Here is a 19993-nt window from a genome sequence, read left to right as displayed (position 1 = left end):
GCCAAGGACTGCTGAAAGATATACAGCTTTGAAAAGCCAGGAGAACAAAAAAAAAACTTGGCTACACTGACAATCAAAATTGCTCACTAGTCCCAGATCCGAAATGCACACAATATTATATTACTCTGCTGTATTAACCCACTCATTCGGAACAGATAATTACAAAATCCGCTGTACTTATCTCCAGCTGCATTGGCCTTCATGACATTTTAAATCTGAATCCCTGAACTGAGAAAAAGAAAGAAGAGAACACCAGATTCCTCTCCAACACTGTGTGCACTCCAGGGGAGGCAGACTGATGAACTGTAATTTCATTGTTTCTGGCACCACACCTCCTCACTCCTGTGCAGAATAATGCAGCCCTCCTACTGTTATAGCTCAACAGAGATAATAATTACTGAACTTCCATTTTACTTTGCATTTAGCATTTGAAACCAAACAGAAAATCAAAAGATCCCAGCAGTGATAACATAAGTGCATTTCAGGCAGCAAAATAATTCAGCAGACATGACACTGAGTGCTTCCGAGAACAATCCATATCCATGAGATCAAAATCAGTCACTTGTCATTACTGTCACAGCTCCCAGAAGTGCACTATTTGTTGTTCATGGCTAAAGGAAAACTTTCTTTTGAAGACCTGAATTAGTCCTCAGAATTCTCCAAAGTTCTGCTGGCACATAATATAAACCAAGCCACTAGATCAGGGCCACAGGTGACCGTTTGACCTGCCTGTAGTGAGTGACCACCTCTGAGTCAGAACACAAGCTCACAGGCAGTCAGGCACACCATTAACGCCACTTCTGCGTGGCCCCCTGAGGATGGCTGACCTATATACACCCCACCCTGGAGGCAACACGGCCTGCTGCACCCAGATTCAAACCTGCAGCATCTGCACTTCAAGGCCCAGCACGCGGCTGGAGCAGGGACTGCTTCTGCTTGTGCCCGTCGAGATCTCCAGAGAGCTCCCGGGTATTGCACGGCATAAAAAAAAAAATCACCAACATGAGCAAAAACAACACCTCGGCAGAAGATCAAGGAGGAAATGAAATACCAGCAGGCGCTAGAAATCGCTCGCGCGGGGGCTGCCTGCTTTAGTTGACAGCGCTAAGGGGTTCACCTTGGCTGGCAGTGCTGATGCCCAGGTGGGTGAGGTTGGCCGCCAGGTTGCCGGTGCTGTTGGAGGCGCTCAGCGTGGGGAAGGAGGCGTCCTCGGGGTCCAGGGGAGTGGGCAGGGGCGGGGGGAACTGGATGTTGGTCAGGTCGGGCAGGGAGCCCCCCGTGTTGTGCGCAGCTGGAATCAGAGACGTGGTAGTTTCCTGGTCAGGTGACGGAAATATACTAAATCCAAAAAGAAAAATAACATTGACATTACTCGATCCAGTCAGGCCTCTGGGTGTATCTCCTTTCTTAAGCATAAAGCGCGGGTTAAAATGCTTCAGCTTCTTCTCTCTGGCCCTGTGCTCGCAGCTTGATGGAAACGGCATCGCCCACACCAGTTAATTAACGCAGCAGATGAACCCAATCAATCCAACCTTTTCTGATTCCACTGAGCAGCCAGAGTGCCACAGAGAACACAGACCACCTTTGCCAAATCCTGCTCCGTAGGGGTTACTAATCTAATCTCCTCTGTAAAGGTGGTCATTCCCTGAAGACTGTCATTTTTTTTAAATTCAGTAAGCGCTGCGATTTCCTGACTTTTTACTACTACTACCATTTCTTTCGGCTTGCCACTGCACCTAGGCATTGGTCCTGAACAGCTGTGTGCAAACACACACAGGACTATCCTGAGTCATGCATTGTCAGGATTCTCCACACCCACTGTGCTTCTGTAACAAACACAGGGAAGCGGACGCGTTCCCTGGATGAATGACAACATCCCTGCTGCTCCTCCGCCCGCTACGAAAGTGGCCAAGCCAACGAGGAGAATAAGGTGCCTCACATCAAACCCCATCCTGCTGAGTCATTACCGGCTCAGTTCCCTTCTGCCACTTTTCCTTTCTGCTGTTTTGATTAACACTTTATAGCCTGTGTGAAAATGGGGTACAACATCTCCTTTCCTTCTCACAGGGCTCTTTAGAAAGTGTGCCAATGGTTAAGCTTGACCAGAACACAGGTAAAGAATCCCAGCCCTGAGTTTTGCTGGAGCGCACCTCCACGTGAACACATCCGAGCCAAATCAGCATGGCACTCATTTGCTTGACAAGGTCTGCCCCCAGTCTGGAGTGAAATGTCATTCACTTTCAAAAGAATAACAGTAATTCAATATTTAACCGACGTGAGTTTTGTTAAGAAAAAAAAAAGCACCACCCATATGTACACTGTGCTCCGAACAAGGAGTATCAATCAATGTAGGAAAATACAACAAACAGGTTCTACACAGTAGCCTTCACATTTTTTATTTTAATTTATTTTATGTCTTAAAAAAAGCAGTCTCTTAACTCTGAATTCAACAGCGGAACCCAGGTTTGCTGTGCTTTTTGCTGTTTTTCCAAACTATAAGCTTTAATCCGGGTGATAGTTTGGTTAATTGGATAACTTCTGGCTGCATAAAAGGCTGCTCCACCCCTCTTTGACTGGAGCTTGACAGACAACAAACTGACTGTAGAACATTATTATGGTTTTAAGCTGTATGGAAGCCATTCCGATCAGTGATTAGGAGCTTGAGAGTGGAGAAGACGGAAACATGCTGACTCTGTGCAGAGAGAAGGCAGAAAGGCACCAAAGCCTTATTTTTTAAATAATTCTGCATTGATGAAGAGTAAAGAATCTAAGTGCAATTTTGATAAAACATGCAATTTTTATAGGTGGAAGGGATAAAAACACTATCGGGTTCTGAATAATACAATTTTTTATTGTCAGAAAAGTGTGAAATTTCAACAGAAGTGCATGCTAAATAGACTCTCCAATCCTGCAGTGCGGTGCCAATTACAATTCTGGTGAAAAGTTGTTTTATTGCATTGAAGGAGCTTTGAGGAATCATTTGCAGCCAACCACCCATCTCAGACAAGTTAAGGAGATGTCACAATTGTCTCAGGAACGCGGCAGGAAAGTTTCAGCCTCAACCTAATACAGGTTAGAAAATTCCTACAACACTTCTTTTGTGTTGAATCGCCTGATCCTAGAAATGAGCTTTATCTGTAATTTATTTAGAATGATTTGACACCTAACTACATTTTGTATCTTGAATTTCAGATGTACAATCAGAAAAGTCTCTTTATTAAACCCATCAGTTTCAGACATGGGTTTACCTTCATAAATTTTTCAAAACGTTTTTCTATAAACACTTTCATTTTTATTCAACTCCCCCCCTTGCATTTATTAATTACCAAACACATTTGCAGCTAGAGAGCAAAAACAGACATTAGCATTATTTTTAATGTGCATCTAAAGATTTTACACTTACACTAAAAACTGAATCAGCATCACCAATTAGCCAGAAATCGTCAAGCTTGTCATAACAAGCTGAAAGCACGCTGATAATGTACAATCTAATTGGAATGGCTATACTACATTTAAAAATGAGCAAAAAAAGCAACCACTTGCACAAAACAGTTTTAATCAGTACTGTGAGTGAATTTTTCTCCTTTGTGAAAATGAGGGTCACCGTTTGATGAAAATGTCATTTATGCACATGTTTACACACTTGTGCAATTCAACGAGTGAGCAGAGGTCGACAAGGGGATTTGCCAGCAATACTGTATTGCAGTGGTGTTACAGTGCATCGCTGTATTAAGTGCTCGGGTGGATGCCTTGAGTCCTGCATTTTGATTCCAAAACCAGTCTGTATATGCTGACTGCATAAGAGAAACGCTTGACCCTTTCAAAAACAAATTCAAACAAAATGAAACAGAAAATCTGAGTGCACAGGCCTGCTATGGGGATAGACAGTAGGAACTCACTTGATTCCTGGGACTTCGCAAGACTTCGGCCTTGCTGATGCATTCTGAAAGAAGAACAGAACGCCTCTGAATCTACCTGGTTAGCATGAAGGCATTTCTGAATTTCTAAACATGAACTTCCTGCCCTTCCCCCCCCCCCCGACGTACCTTTTTATTATCCCAGATTTGATTCTGGAGGTTTTTGTCCGCCTCAGATTCCTGCTCGTCTGTGCCTGGCACTGTTAGAAGAAGAACTGGAAGGAGAGAGTGTCAGCTGTAGGATCTGTAGTGACAGGTTTGTAAAAAAAATAAAAAAAGCACCCAAGACCCATCTCGGGACACTTTCCACTGATGCATGGTGCAATTGGTATTGTTATGGCACGGTACAAAAGCTGAAAGCGATAGAGAGATTCTATACAGAAATCACTCACACAAAGCTGGAGAGAACAGAGGTGCCCTGAACATTCAGAAGCATTCCTATGCATCCAAAGGTCTACAAAAAACACTATTTTCAACATGTAGTTAAAGGTTGCAGCTGCTTGTTTGGAAAGTTCATGCTTTTGTAAATGGGAAGGAATGCAAAAAAACCCAGCAATTTAATTAATTGCCTCTTGACAAATACAGCACCATACTTATTACCTGCCCATAAAGTGTGGACAAAAGACTGGAGTCAAATTACAAGAGATAATGGTGTAGTTTTATTGTGAAGAAAAGGTTCAGATTTATGCTAATATTTAAATTTACACTTTCTACATGTCTCATTTCTTCTAAATGCCTTTTTGTTTGTACACTGAATGTCTGAGCAGCCACAATAGGCTTTAACAATACATTTGTATTTTGTGTCCTGAAACTAATTTCAGGGAAATAAGGGACCAAAAAGTGTTATTTTTTTACCAAAAAAAGACAAATCCAAGATGGAGAAAGCTGAGATCATTACACATTTATAATCAACTGCATTTAATATTTAATAGAAGATTCTGTTAGCCCAGTGATATATTACATACATTTGATACATTTTTAACGCACACATCCCAGGACTCCTTTCTTAGCCTAACTAATTACATTTAATTCTCAGGAGACTTTCGGTTTCAGTCAGGGGTGTCAGATGGGGGGTTTCCTATCTCGCAAGCACAACTGTAACTGTACCCCAAGCTCTAACAGAAGCTCCAGATTAAAAATGGGAACAAAGGTGCCCCCCGTTAAGAAAAATTGGCCGATGCTCCCTCTCCCGTGTATCTGCCCATACTGTACATCTGTTATCATTTATATCCTCACGTAAATCTGTTTGGTGGGGCCAATGATTTTAGTACATGGTGGGCACCCCAATTCCTCACCAGGAAATTATTTAGTGCAGCGGGAAACCCACAATGGATAAGGGTCCCCCAAAGTGATTTCTCCCACAAAGAACGTTGGGGAACCTTACCTGCCCATCTACCCCCCCCCCCCGCCCCAGAATGACAGGGACAAGAGTCTTTTCTTTACCTCTCTTCGGCTGCAAGTCTTGCGAGCCCCCCGAAAAACCGTCCTGTGGAGTGGGGTTCATAGTACTCTGATGCAAAGCGGAATCAGAATTAGTCCTGCAACATAACAGCAGGGTCCCTTAGGGCACATCACATCCAAGAACAATAAGAACACCTCAAACTTAAATGCTAATTACATATTAGTAAAAAAAAAAAATCAAGATTGTTTTGCCAAACCCTCTCTCGCCCACAGGTCAATGCACAAAAAGCAGAATCCTTTCATATTTCAACACTTGCAGAAGAAAACATGAATGTCCAGTCAGAACACAGAGAACACCTACACTGATATTTCAGGTTTCTGTAAACACTACAAAGCTAGGGCCCTCCTGTGAGGCCCATTGTGGTGTAGGCATTAACATGTCCATTAGCGAATATTACATAAAATTAAACATCATTGCAAAGACCCTGACAAAGCTTCTAGGGGGCAGGTCTCATCAGAAACCAGTGCTATGGAGCTTACAGGCTTGAGCAGAAAAAAGCAAACCCTCTCAATTAGTACATGCAGTTCTGAACAGACGCCTTTGGTGTTTCAAGAAACCTTTTGTTCTTTTCACAGTCTCTGTACAGCAGCTTTTAGCCTGTCATAAGATTGCTCTTAAGTTCAACTCAATGACACAAATCTCCACTCCACACAGCTTGCTTGTAAAACTGCATCACTGAAATACAGTGTTCCTGGCCTAAATTAATTTGTTTACCGACATTATATTTCATTAATGATTATTCACCAAACCCCTGCTGAAACACTGCTGCTGCACCCTTGAGCAAAGCACTTCACTCGAATTGTTCCAGTAAAAAACGCAGCTGTACAAATGGGTGGAAATGTAAGTAGCTTTGAATAAAGGGCTCTACTGAATAAATATATATCAAATATATGGAACGAGTGAACGACTACAGACCGAAACAAGGACACAGGGTCACAACAGTAAACTAAAAGAGAGCTCATTTATGATGGAGGACGAGATACCCTTACACAAAGGGTTGCAAGCTTCTGGAACAGGCTTTCCAGCCGAGTGGTTGAGTTCTTTCAAGACACTAGCTACTAAGCTATCAAGAATGAAAGTGTGACAGAACAGCGCCCTTTTTCTGCCTCTTGTTATCAAGAACATGAGGATCTTACAGATGATGTAACTATTATTAGCCATCCTAATGAAAGACATCAAGAGAAACGCCCACTTGTCACACACCTTTCACCCTCCACTTCGGCCCATTCGAAAGCGAAGCAGGTCGCTGACGATTTCCTGTCTTACCTTCTCCAGCTGGTGTCAGGTGGTGGTGACAAGTACACCGAGCCATAGGGACAGCTGTCAATGTACGACTTCCTGTTAAGGTTGCAAGACAGCAGGACTCTCCCGTGATCACACAGCTCCCCAATTCAGATAACAAGCCAGCATGTGCTTTGCAAGCTCAGTGAGAACACACGTCTGCTTAAGATATTTTTTTAGTAACTCATGAGGTTCAAATGGGAAGTAAAAAAATGAAGTATACAATGAAACGTAATGCATCACTCGCAAGCTATAACGACCTCCTCCCTGAAGCTTTGCAGAGGAAACACAAATCTCTTGGCAAAAATGCCACCACCTGTATGAGCTGGGAAAATCTGAACTAAAAGCCAACAAATCTAAGCTGTTCCACAGCCATGGAATATGTGTGTACGAGCATGAGTATAAGAAGAATACTCAGTTGAGTCATAAAAATGTGTATACTACTGAAAACGTTCAACCTGCCTCAGAAGAACGAGACAATCACCAGCTTAAAAAAATGCAGCAGCTCTTTATTCATACGGAAGCTGACACCCTCTTAGGAGAGCAGAGTGGCTAGTGTAACAAAGAGAGCTGCAGCAAAACACTAAAGACTATTTTGTTAGCTATGCTCCAAATATCCCATTACACCTCTGAGCCTGAATAATGCATGGGCACCCTCCTTTGCTGAAGCTTCCTTGCGCTGTTCATTCAGCTCCACAGGTGAGCAGGGGCAGGACGACACTAGCTGAAAATCTGAATGGCCTCATGACTTATTAAATCCACTTCTGCGCCAGGGCTGAATAACACCTTCACTGGGCAGACAGCATGCATGGCATTGCTAAGCCACTTTTCCACCTTTCCAACCAAACCTTAATGATTGAAGCCCACTTCAGCAGCAAGCTCAATTCAATCATTCATAAGCAATTACAAAAAGCACAGTAAGAGACAAACTGGAGTCCTGAGATGTAGGGGAACTGTAGTGCTGATGGGATCCAGCCCTGGTGTCAGGCTTGACCCAGTGACACAGTGCTGAAATGAAAGGATATCTGGCGGCCGTGCTTGTCCACCGACAGCGGGCGGCGGTGAGGCGAGCTGATGCGGTTCCGGTCGCGATAGACCCGGTCCACCAGGCCATGGTGCCGGGTCGTCCGACTGGTGTCCAGCCCGGTCGTCTGAAATGGTGTCTATCAAGGCAAAGCATAGTTTAGAAAAAAAAGTTCTCTTTTGTGAAGTTAAATAAAATAGAAAGTTTCCAGCTCTAGCAGATATTAAAAAAATTGAGGTATTTAGTGTTCCTAACCCTGAACAAAGAAAATATCTTCAAACAAAACCATTGGAATCTGTTTCCTTTTTCGCAGACTGGCGTTTGCCTGAGACAGATGGCTCCTCTGTTCTCCTGAATTCTTTCTTAAAATCCCCAGGTCACGAACGCTGGCAAGAGCTAGTGTCCTCTTCGCTGTACCCAATGGAGTCCAAACGCATAAGGATTGACTTTACAGCCATGCCTTGCTTAGCCCTGAGCATCCAGATAAAGGAGTGCTGTGGGAATCACTGCTAATAGAGAAACAAACTAGCCTGGGTTCCAGGCGGATGAGTTCCCAAGAGCTGTATTTCTTACAAATGAGTGACATATGGGGGCTTGTTCAGTAAGAGCATTACTGATACAGGAACACCATCCTCCAGTGCCGTCAGCTCCTTACTCCAGAGCTTTCAAAGCATGGTTCTTGAACTAATGTTTATTAAAGGCTGGGCAGTCTAATCTTACACTAACAAAAAAACCTTTCATTAGCACACAAATATCTTTACAGAGGCTGTGTATTGAGTAGCTACTCTTTTGTGGTTACAATACACAAACTCCCACTACTACACACATTCTACTAACACATTTTTGTTTAAATGCATGTGAAAAATTAATTCCCCTTTGTTGCCCTCATTATGAGTTTTATTTCAAAATACTTGCCCTCCAACATGTGGTCTAAGTGCTTATTAACATTACCCGAAAGACTGCAGAAACTTCACTTTTTCCCTTTCATCACCAGAAACTGTGCCAAGAAACAACCCTGAGCCTTAGGTGCTGACTGATTATCAACAACACCCCTGTGAAGATTGTTGATAATGCCGCCACAGCACCACGCTGTCAACTCAGCCGAAGCATCTGGGAGTTACCTCAAAATTTGAATCTTATTACGCACACCATGCTGTGGGGCACCTCATCTCGGAAAAAGACCGAGAAGATACAGCCTCGGTCTGGGAATGCTGGAGGCGTAATAGCGCAGCGAGAGCAGCAGATGACGGAGAGGAATCGTGGGATGCAGTAACGAGGGCAGCCACGGATGCCGTGGGTAAGCACTTGTAGCCAGAAAGCGCTCGGGGTGTCGCAGAGATTGAAAAGAGAGCACCAGGGTGCTAGCAGGCAGACTGGCACGCTGGCGCAGGAAGCGGGATTTGCAGACGTTAACGAAGACGACACGAAAGGCTCGCTGGAACCCCACGCTGAGAAGCCGACAAGTAAAGACCTCGCGGATCTGAGTGCGCAAAGGAAGAGCGCCTGGCCTCACTGTGAAGTGTGCCGCAAGCTCTCACGCTAACTGAACAAACCCTAGAGATTTTCACAGAAGAAGCAAGATAAGAAGATATCACTTGAAACTTTCATGCCAAGGGATCCAGCGCCTACTCACTTATCTGATACAGGCCCGCGAGTCTTTGCCCATCGATGCTGTGTAGTTCTGCTTTTCTTTTTTTTCCCCCTTTTAAGCTGTTATCACCAGTACTGTTCACTTCATATTAATAACTCTTCATCATAGCAGCTATATCAACCTGCAGCTCACAACTGGCAATGCACTGAAGCTCAGCAGTACCTGGATGGGAGACCTCCTGGGAAAGCTAAGGTTGCTGCTGGGAGAGTTGATAGAGGGACCAGTAGAGGGCGCTCACCCTGCGGTCTGTATGGGTCTGAATACCAGAGTATTGTGACGGGGACACTATAGTGTTATAAGGCGCAGTCCTTCGCATAAGACATAAAAACCAAGGTCCTAACTCTCCATGGTCATTAAAAAACCCAGAGTGTTTCTTGAATAAAGTAAGGGTGTTCCCCAGTGTCCTGACCAAATTTCCCTCCGGCCTTTACCAATCATTGCCTCCTAATAATTCCCCTCCACCACCACCAATGCAGCCTTTTTCTTTTTTTTAATGATCAATCATGAGAAGGGGGGTGAAAAACAAGGATCTCACCTGAAAGGGAAGGTCAATGGTGCTGCTGCCGATCTGGTTGACGTTGGGCAGAGACCCTCCATAGTACTGTCCGCGGTTCTGTCCGAGCTGCAGATACTGGGTCTTCTGTAGCTGCAGCTGTGCCAAAGGCAGAGCAGGACGCAGAGATAAGGAATCCGCAGGATATGAAATAATCATCAAAAGCAATTCCAAGGGGGAAAAAAACTGTTACTGCATTACACTTCAACACACAGCAAGAAAGGGATCAACTCAACTGAAGTCAAATTAAAGCCCATCCGCAGATCTTGAGACTCACTGGGTTGGACTGCATCCCAGTTTCTGTAACATTAAGGGGACATTAATGCTCCCTGACTGAGACACTAGTCTATTGCACCGATTCCCCCAGAAACGATAGCACCCACATGTACAGCTGGGTGGACTGGACCTTGCTTAAGTGCATAACTGCTGTGTCTTCAGTGTGGACTTGAACCTACAAACTTTCAGTGTCCAGAGCCCTAATCACTACTTTATTCAACATGCCCCCTTATTTATCTAAGGATAAAACATTTTTTTTAATCTTTTATTTTCCTTCTCTTAGCTCAAACAGTACTTTATCTGTTTTTAACCTATAACAGACAGGAAACGTGGTTTTTTCTTGCCAAGTGAGCAAGAGCTGCCTGTACACAGAGCTGTCAAGTGCAAACTGGAATTCAGAAAGCGACTGCCAAGCCACACTCATACAGTAAGTCACGCCTGATAATGTATTAATGAAGCTTAAGCATCGCAATGCAGTGGGGAGTTGTTGCCCACAAAATGATAGCAATAGCATGTACTGTAACTGCACTTTTAGAAAACATAAATGAAGTTCATCCACCTTAATGATTTCTGGTGTCAACACGCACCTGCAGATAGATAATCACCAAGCCTAAGCCACATGCGGCAGAGTGATCGTGCCCCACACCAGCAGAGAAGGCACCTGCTCATCTCAGCCTTACGCACATGGAACAACGACGTACGAATCGATCTGTCTGAGAGCTCGGAATCGGCAGCTCCAAGTCTTGATCCTATCGCCCCTTGAATGAAATTAAAACAAACGCCCACGAGCAAGAGTCCCCCGCCAAACCCTACAGTGAGAGGTGGCTCTTTGATTTCTTCAAGCAATCGAATCAGAGAGGCCTTGTCTCTCAAACCTGCTGACAGAAACACTTACCGCTAAATATGCTGAAGTATATCTTCACTACAGGGAACCTCTACACTAATAAAATCAAAGGCATTTGAAGAAACAGGGCGACTGCCAGAATGGCCTTTGAAATAACAGCTAATCCCACCTGACGTATAAATAATACAGAAAATGCAAGCATGCTTGGGGTTTCATGACCTGTGCAGCCAGCTTATAAAATCTGATGCTGAGAGGCACTGTCTGGCTGAGCGGTAATTTAATTGAGAGGCCACTCATTCATTCTGCATTACCCCAAGCTGACATCGCTGGCACCTCATCTGCACACACCTACAGCTGCTGAAGCCTGACAAACTATATTAGATTGCCAAAAAGTCATCCTTTCCTGCATTCTCATTGTGTTGTATTGCATTAAGGCTTGCAGGAATTACATTGACATTGTGCTCTGTCTAGACGAGCTAAACTTGAAAGACTATGAATGTGTAAAGGAACTCGCTTCACACTGCTGAACCCAAACTCTTCCTCCTGTGCCGGGTCTCCGACTTGTATTAGTTTGTAGGAGAGATAACACAAAACATGATTCTTTTCTTGATTGTCATGAACCGCAATTGGACAGGGTGAAACTTATTCTTAATAACGTTCAAATGTGACATTAGAGATCACTGTGCTTGTCACAACCTTGAACTGTATCCTTGAGGAATAGCTGTGCTACACTAGCTTCCACTAACAAGCCCCTTGCACAGTAGCTTAGATCTGAACACTGAGTCGCTACATCAAGCACTAAAGTGGCCCTGCTCTTCACAGGCCTACACATCCTACACGCCCACTGGAGTTACCTGCCACCTGCGCTGAATCCTCATCGCCTTCCACACGAGGCAGACAGCACCGTCACACGTCGACAAAGGAGCGATTTCTTTCAGAGGACTTACTCTGCGAATCTCTGTATGTGGCCTTAATGAAAACTATTTTCCTGACAAAACGCCTGCATACCCAACTAGTGCCATTCAAATAGGCGCTGTTATCGTTTAAAGTGAAATGCAAATAAAATACGGATGGATTCAGCGAGATAGCACCCAAGATTCTATAAGAAAAGCACCAGTTGTTTGGGGACGAGAAGCATACCAGCTTTTCTCTGATACACTTATCAGGAACTACTGTACGGGGCAGTCAGCATTAACATTAGGAGCAATGCAGTTCTCATTGACATTACTGCACGCTCACAGCTGCCTAGCAAGCTGGGAGACCTCAGCTAATTATATGGCACTGACAGTGCGCATGTGATCACAGCAAGGTAATAGCCCAAACTCAACCAGGGGAGACAGGCTACAGTATAACCAGCCATGGGGAATACTCAGATGAGTAACTGGAGTGATAGAAAAGTTTAAATCCGTATCAAGAGAGATCAATAAACGAAAGCATAACTTCCAAAGGGGCCACAAAGTTCATAACTTTTTGTATTAAACTGACTACATGGACAGTACATACTACATTTTACATAAAGGCTTACGGTCTTACATATATCTTCGCTCCTGTACTGTGCACACCACAACAAAGTTTATCAATCAATATGTTTTCTACAAAACAAATCTTGATATTTCAAATTAAAGGCATTTTTAAACAAAAGCCTATACAACTTATTTTTCACCCTCTGGCTACATTATTTACTGCAGGCACATTGAAAAACTACATGCAGACAAATATTCCATTCAATTTACAGTGATGTGAACCACTTTTAAATGCAGTTGCTAATAGTACAAAATACTTAGTATATCATACTTAGTATAAATACTTACATAGTATAAAATAACAAACATCTACATAAAGACTGGTGACATGCATGGCTGTACAAGCTGCTCCTGATGGAAATCTGAGGTGAATGTTAATCTGAGCCTGGTCTTACCTCAAGACCAAAACCTCAAATGCCACATCTACTCATTCAAATAATATTGCAGCTACCTACCCACTGTGCAGTAAAACAGATTTTACTCCCTTTCTACACCGAAAGCACATCCATGGCAATGAAGAACATCACTTGTGTTGAACTCTGAACTGTGATCGAGATGGTCCAATGGTGCTAGCACCACCATCACATAACCACGCTTGAGAAGATCAGGCCAGTGAAAAAGCGCACTTACCAGTGTTACGTGAAATTTTCTCTAATTGAAAAAAAAATTCCAGATAAACTTCACATTTTAAAAGAAAAGATCCCAGAGCATCCCGCGCCTTATTACGCTTGGAATTAAAAAAAAGTGTGTAATCTTTCTATTTTATACTCTCTCAATTTGGAAATAACCGCCACCTGAGCCTGATCAGCTGAGCATGCTGATATTTTCCCAGGAGCGCTAGCTGAGGTCGAGCGAGCAGCTAACTCTCTCACTGAAAACCCTGTAAACTCATGGGTGACTACTGGGTATCCTGAGGTCACTGCTGCTGAATGACCCCTTGTCCGACTGCAGCAGCAACTGATTAATTGTACACCGCTGTTTACGGAAATCGGTCAGCTAGCTGGCTGCAATTTTTTTAACCATCCAATTTCGAACAATCAAATTGCTTGTTACCCGTTTCAGCATGAAAATTGGCCTTGAAGGTCTTTCATATATTTTGAAGCCTGGAGAACTGCATAGAGTTCAGCTCAGCCCTGCTCCACAGCTGTTTGAGAGCATAATGTGGAATGAGCTTACTAGGGAGGACTTGAACTTCACGTTCGATAAAAGTCATATGCATCAGGAATTCATCTTTGCCAGGTGAAGCAATTTCTTACACCCCCCCCCCCCCACGAAGAGCAGACGGATCAAAACCTTGCATCAGTTTTTTCCGTTTACATTTTGCTCAGTGTAGCTCCACTTCCCTTCCAAGAGGCGCTATCTGAATATTCACATAATTATCTTTGCACAGCTCTGCCAAGCTCAATTTCTCTTCAACCCTCATGGAATCCCTCCTCCTTAAACAGCTCGGCACTCCCCGCCGTTCTCCACCGCAGTGCAATAACGGCACTGCCAACCCGCGCATGCCACTGTACAAGAGGTACAGTATCGCCTTGACCTCTTCCGGTTTTGCTTAACACGCACAGGATCTGGGCCCTGAGCGCTCCCATCGCAAACCTGAGCCACGTGCTTCTAACGTTTTAACAATGATGGGCACGTTCAGCTCCACAGGATGTGCACACCTCCGCTCTGATCACTGCCAACAAATATCAGAGACTTCTGCCAAGTACTGGGGAATAGTTCGGAAGATTTCTCTTGACACTCACCTGAACAGTCTCGAACACTAGACAAGAAAAACCCAGCAGCTCACCGACATACAGTGGGTCCTGACAACAGCGAATAAGAATTAATCAACAGTCTTTAGATGGCTTTGGTTCTTTAAATCTATGGAAAAACCAAACATTTACCAAACAGATGCAACTCTAAAAGAGCCAGGTGCATAAATACACTGCCTTCAGCATCTCCACAACCGATCTAATGGGCCAAGTCATTTTCAGGGCTCTCGCCTCTTGAAGCAAGGAAGACAGGAACGGCTACGAGGGAAACTGCTCAAAGCTAAGGACAGGAATCATGGCCCATAGGCAGAGGACACCGGGGTGCCTGAAATTCTTTATGATCGCCCAGTAAAGTACCAGCTTCCGTTGGGCTGACAAAGGAATTAAATAAAACATGGCATTTAGGAAATCAACAAAGAGGCTTTACTTCATTTTAATGTATAATCCGCCATCAGAACTGGGACAACAGACAGAGCTCAGAAGCCCAGCCTTCTAAGTAATTGATATGAAACAGTGTAGTCGCTCCAAGTGAAAACAGGATATTTTTAAAAGCTTATATACAGTGTACTCCTAGAACAATTTATTATGACAGAATGTGTTTTTTTAAAAGTTAAGCTGATCTTCTCATTTTCTCCAATAACACTCGACAGTTTACAAGAACCGACAGAGGCAAATTAATATCAGTTCATTTTTAATACTCTTTTTCTTCTATGTCAGCTTTTGTCAGTTGGGTATCTGGACGAAACGTCTGGTGTCTGCATCAGTTGGCATAATTCTGTGATATTATAATGTTAGAAAACAAACATGCAAACAGTATGATGAGTAAGGCATGTCTCAAGTGACTGCTGAACACAAACTGAGACGTACACAAAACAAGGGAAAGTCTGCTTCTGTCAAGCCTGTTTTAAACGGATTTCAGGAATTTTTACAGTTACCGAAGTTAAATTTTACTAAAAATACATGTAAGAACTGAACAATAATGATAACGTGCCCTTTTGATCAAGCACACTCAGTCCCCAAGTGTACGCTCAGAGGATGTAGAGCACTTTTGATTAACATCAGATACCAGGCAGCAAGATCAAGATCAGTGTCATATCTTGCAAGTCAAGTTCTTCCGTTGAAACATGTTTATTATGGAGACTGTGCGTAAACGTCATGCGCTGCATTTACAAATACCATTACCCTACCCTAAAGCAGACACTTATAATAGAGTATATTTGAATTTAGGGTTTTAAATAGACACCCTTACAAATCTGTTGATTAAGAAACGAGGTGCTTTTACGCACAACCTGTGTGAGAGGCGCTTCCTCCTCATTCCCGGAGCGGACAGCCGCTGGCGATAGCTACACTGAAATGCGTTTTCAGCTCGTCCAGTGTTGAACGTGCAACGCAGTTCGCCTATCTGTATGAATAACAGCGCCAGATGTTTCCCAACACGGTTTAAAAAAAAATCCCGAACTGGTGATCAATGAACGCGAAGCCCATAACTGAAGTAGGTCAGGGAGTGTGTGTGCGTGTGCGTATACTGTATTTATGTACGAGTACGGTATTAGGCAAAAAAATAAAATAAAATAAATCACAGCTGGAAAGCTTGCCAGGGGCAAATGCCTTCCGTGACAATCAGATTAGAAGACCGCTCTGACAGCAACGCATCGGAACAAGTTGGCTGCATGATCTCCCCCCGGACAGCACCGAAACACTCATCTGTGAGTGTGAGAGCTGCTGCACGGCTCCAGCTAGCGACGGCTGCCCACTCGCCCCTGCACCGGCCGTGTGGAGCCCCTCACTCCCCCACACCTGCCCACGAACACGCCCCCCCCCACCCCAACAACAACAACAACAACAACAACCCCAAAAAAAGCCCGCCCCTTTTGAACACCGTGCAATTTCTTTAATGCAGCAAAAACACACAAGACGGGGTTCGGCGGCTCCACCGGACAGCTGATGCTGTTATTCCTTAAAACTACACGTCTGTACCGGCGTGAGCGCCCTACCGCACCTCGGGCGAAGACCAGGGCCGGACTTCGCAGGCAATGTGTGCAGAAATGTAAAAACGCCCGTGCAAATTACACATGAACTCCCAACCGCCCATGCCCAGACGTCAATATAGTACGGTAACTCGAAATGCTTTGGCCCTGAAATTAATTTCCAATTTTCCGCTCACCTCGGTGAAAACATTTTTCTCTGATTTACTTAGTTCAGCGCGAACACCCACCCCCCACACTGCCAACTCGCTCCCGTTGACAGCTGTGTGCACGATTTACTCACAGAAACGGGAAGTCGGAGTCTGCCTTGGCGGGGTGCACCCCCTGCCCAGCCACCTTCAGACTTCCCCTCTCCCCACGCCTGCTTAGCGACCCGGGGGTTCGAGCTGTCCTCGCCATGCACACCCCCAGCCTCAGCCGATACCGTTTCACGCTGCAGCCTGGGGACCGGGGGGGGGGGACATGCATGCACCTTCCACAGGGTGGAGGGGGGGGGGGACGGCGCGTTTAGTCGACCGCCGCGGAGAGTCCAAACACAACGCACCGACAACACAAGTTGCACATGAACAGCGAACTGTCATCACTTGCAGTGCCGTCTTGGTGACTGATGCAACTTTCCTCGGTTGAGACCGAACCAGAAACCCCGGGGGTGGGGGAGAGAGTCGTGCACGGTACACGTCCATCAGCCGAATCGCCATCAATCTCGCCTATCGATTAGCGATTGCATTGATAGGGGGTTTGTTATTGTTTACTTCCACGGCCAAGGTAACGGGGCTCGCCTTGCACGCTGCAGCACGGGGACCACAACAAAACGACGCCGGGGCCCGCTTACCCGCGCCGCTCTGGTGATGCTCAGGTCCTTCATCACCTCCTCGAAAGCCGCAGTCTCCTCGGCCTGCTTCTGGTTGTGTAAAGCGATTTTCTCGCTGAATTTCCGCGGATTGTTTGAGGTCGCCATCTTTCGCTCTTCTCCTCCTCTTTCCCTCGACGGGACGTGGCGTGCCCACGTCCCCGCGCGTAGGCGTCGTCATCACGCACACGGCGCTGTGCCGCACATCGCCGCCCCCGTCTGCTCTCGGCTCAGTGGTGTGGGATGGGTGAATTTAACCTGAACTAGTTTTTATATATTTTTATATGCATGAAATATATGTGCTAGATGGACCGAATTACCTCTTTTGTAACCTTGTTTTTTTTTAAATTTCGCAACCTTTCTACTCCAAACTTAGCTTAGAATATTAACGAGAAGCCAATGATATAAATACCTGAAACGTTGTGTTTTATTCATTCCTAGTCCTTCAGAATCACCAGAAATGTCTGACTTCGACATTGGTTCTGTGTTGTTAATGGCTACATTAAGAGGATTGTTGAGTCATCTGGTACACATTACCATCTTCTAAAAGTTTGCCCATCCTGTAAAGTAGGATTCATAAATTTTGGTTATGTCATATTCATACTGTGTTCTTTTTCTTGTATTTGCAATGAACTAACACACATGATTACCGTGTGAAACGAATACAAATATCACAGATAAATAATCCTGAAATAGAAATGGTCAGAATTCAAATACACTTGTGATGATTACAATTAATCGAATCAAAATAAAACTATGATTTTAACTTCTTATTTACTGATGAAATGGCAAAGTAAAATAGACATAGTTTATTCTTTCGTCTTTTCTTTTAGTTTACAACTGCACTTTTTTTATTTATTATTTATGTTGTGTCAACAAACATGGCAGGTTAAATCCAAAAATAAATTCAATTAGTCAAATCTGTTAGTTTGGCCATTACAGAAAAATAAAAAAAAAATGGTCTACACAGAAATATTACTTGGTCTAATCTCTGGTATTTCCTCTCTTTGCTGCATAACGATGCTCAGCTGAAGCAATGGTTAACTCCCTCCTGAACAGAAAAGGAGAAAAACAGAAAAAAACATCCCACTGACAAAATCCAACACAAAACCAAAGCCATCTTGTTCTTTCAGCCCACTGTCAACATCTGTTGCCACTCTCGGATGAACTTGACAGGGCTTAAGGATGTTGTGACTTGAGGATTAATCTAGTTACTGGAGTGTGAGAGAGAAATCTGGCTCTCAGATCTACACAGAGAGAGGCTCCATCAGCCCCCAACATTATTGGCATGTAGAGAGGGGACAGCACACTGGGCAGTAGTTAGCATTGCTGCCTCGTTCAAATTTCAAATTTCTCCTCGTTTGGGTGGTGCTGCGGTTTCCTCCCGGCCAAAGGCATGCTGGTAGGTTAATTGGCTTCTGGGAAAGCTGGCCCTGGTGTGAGTGTGACTGTGTGCCTTGTGATGGACTGGCGTCCAGGGTGTGTCCTGCCTTGTGCCTGTTGCTTGCTGGGATTGTCTCCTTGATGACCTGCTTTGAAAAGGGATGGATGGTCTGCAGAGACAAATGAACAGGGAGGAGGAAACGCTGTAAGCTGGACTTATTTTAGCTGGAAGCTCTGAAGTTATTAACATCTTTTGTCAAGTCGCCCGCAGTTACTGTACCTAAAAACTCAGAGTCAGAGCTTCTGTGAAGCGTACAAGGACAAATGAGATATTTAACCTTGGAGCTTGAGCTACAGGCAATAAAGGCAGAGACAACAATACCTCTGCTGTTGAACCTGCTGTTGGCCCTGGTATAAACTCAACTGTAAAGTAACCAAGGAAACCGCTGGTTGGGGAGAGGGGGCTGAGAGAGGGATGTGGGAAGCTGTGCAGAAGGCTCTTGGCTGCAAAAAAACCTTGAAGTCCTGTCTTTGTCCAGCGCTTGAAAAGGAAAAAGTGCAGAATAATCACGTCTCCCTGTCTGGCAAGCCTCATGAATGCTGGCTTCTATTAATGTCCTCTTCAGCTCTAATAAATACACTCAACTGCTGCAGCTGACCTTGCCAGCACACAGATTTTCAAAGGGTAAGATTTCATTCTCCCAGAGAAGAACAGGAGCGGTTGAGGTGGAAGACACTCTTCCTGGGCGACATGTGCAAAAGCCGACTTTCCCTGACAAAAGCGAAACAGATTCTCTAGGAAAGAATCAGCCCCTGAAAGCAACAGCAGACTTTAATCTAAAGAAAGGAGTGACACCATCTTGTTATTGGCTGACATGTCTTCCTGTATAGGGCTCCATTGTTTTACTCATCTTAGGATCTTCCTTGCCAAGCTACGTAACTCCTTCAGCATGAATAACATGTTCAAAGAGTTCTAAGAGTTGAATTGGATAAAGCAATTCTGGGAATGATAAACCAAAACTCTTTCTTAATACCCCCCAATTCTCCCCTTGGCTTTTGCACACACAATTACTGGCTGTGTGTAAGATTTTTCAGATGCTACTTTAATGGAATAGTGATCTAGAATGACGGATGGACATCTTGCACATTAACCTCATGTGGGGTTAGGATCATAAACAAAGATGACTCACTTCCACTCTTCATGTAGGGATAACACCTGCATGAAACCATTAAGCACACACTGTAGGAACAAACAAAACACATGAACAAGGCAGAACATGGAAATCCCTTGTACACCCAGGACTGGGACATCAAGGCACCTGCACAGTTTGTGGAAGATCATTTTGAAAAAAAATGTGACAGGGTTGCGCTTCTACTAGGGGAGAAAGGTTTCTGTTTTCATTGCAATCTATTTGTCTTGCACCAAGAACGCTTTTAAGCAAACCTCTCAACTTCCTAAGCTATGAATGTAATTTATATTTATTACTAGA

At 44.3% G+C, this 19993-nt stretch overlaps 1 protein-coding gene across 1 annotated transcript in view; it reads right to left on the bottom strand.

Moving 5' to 3' along the window:
• LOC148813992 (CREB-regulated transcription coactivator 1-like) overlaps nt 1-17234 on the bottom strand; it is a 42974-nt gene extending 25740 nt beyond the window's left edge. The window contains exons 1-8 of the mRNA XM_088907451.1: nt 17103-17234; nt 9871-9987; nt 7686-7823; nt 6646-6707; nt 5361-5455; nt 4047-4132; nt 3900-3943; nt 1118-1338 (exon numbers count right to left, since the gene is read on the bottom strand). Coding sequence (XP_088763577.1) covers nt 1118-1338; nt 3900-3943; nt 4047-4132; nt 5361-5455; nt 6646-6707; nt 7686-7823; nt 9871-9987; nt 17103-17228 — 889 coding nt within the window. The 5' untranslated portion in view covers nt 17229-17234. The remainder of the gene's footprint in view (nt 1-1117; nt 1339-3899; nt 3944-4046; nt 4133-5360; nt 5456-6645; nt 6708-7685; nt 7824-9870; nt 9988-17102) is intronic.
• Nucleotides 17235-19993: the final 2759 nt, after the last annotated feature.

Source organism: Atractosteus spatula, chromosome 28 (assembly GCF_055471065.1).
Source record: "Atractosteus spatula isolate fAtrSpa1 chromosome 28, fAtrSpa1.hap1, whole genome shotgun sequence".
Classification (NCBI taxonomy): Eukaryota; Metazoa; Chordata; class Actinopteri; order Semionotiformes; family Lepisosteidae; genus Atractosteus; species Atractosteus spatula.
This window is presented reverse-complemented; position numbering and strand designations above follow the sequence as displayed.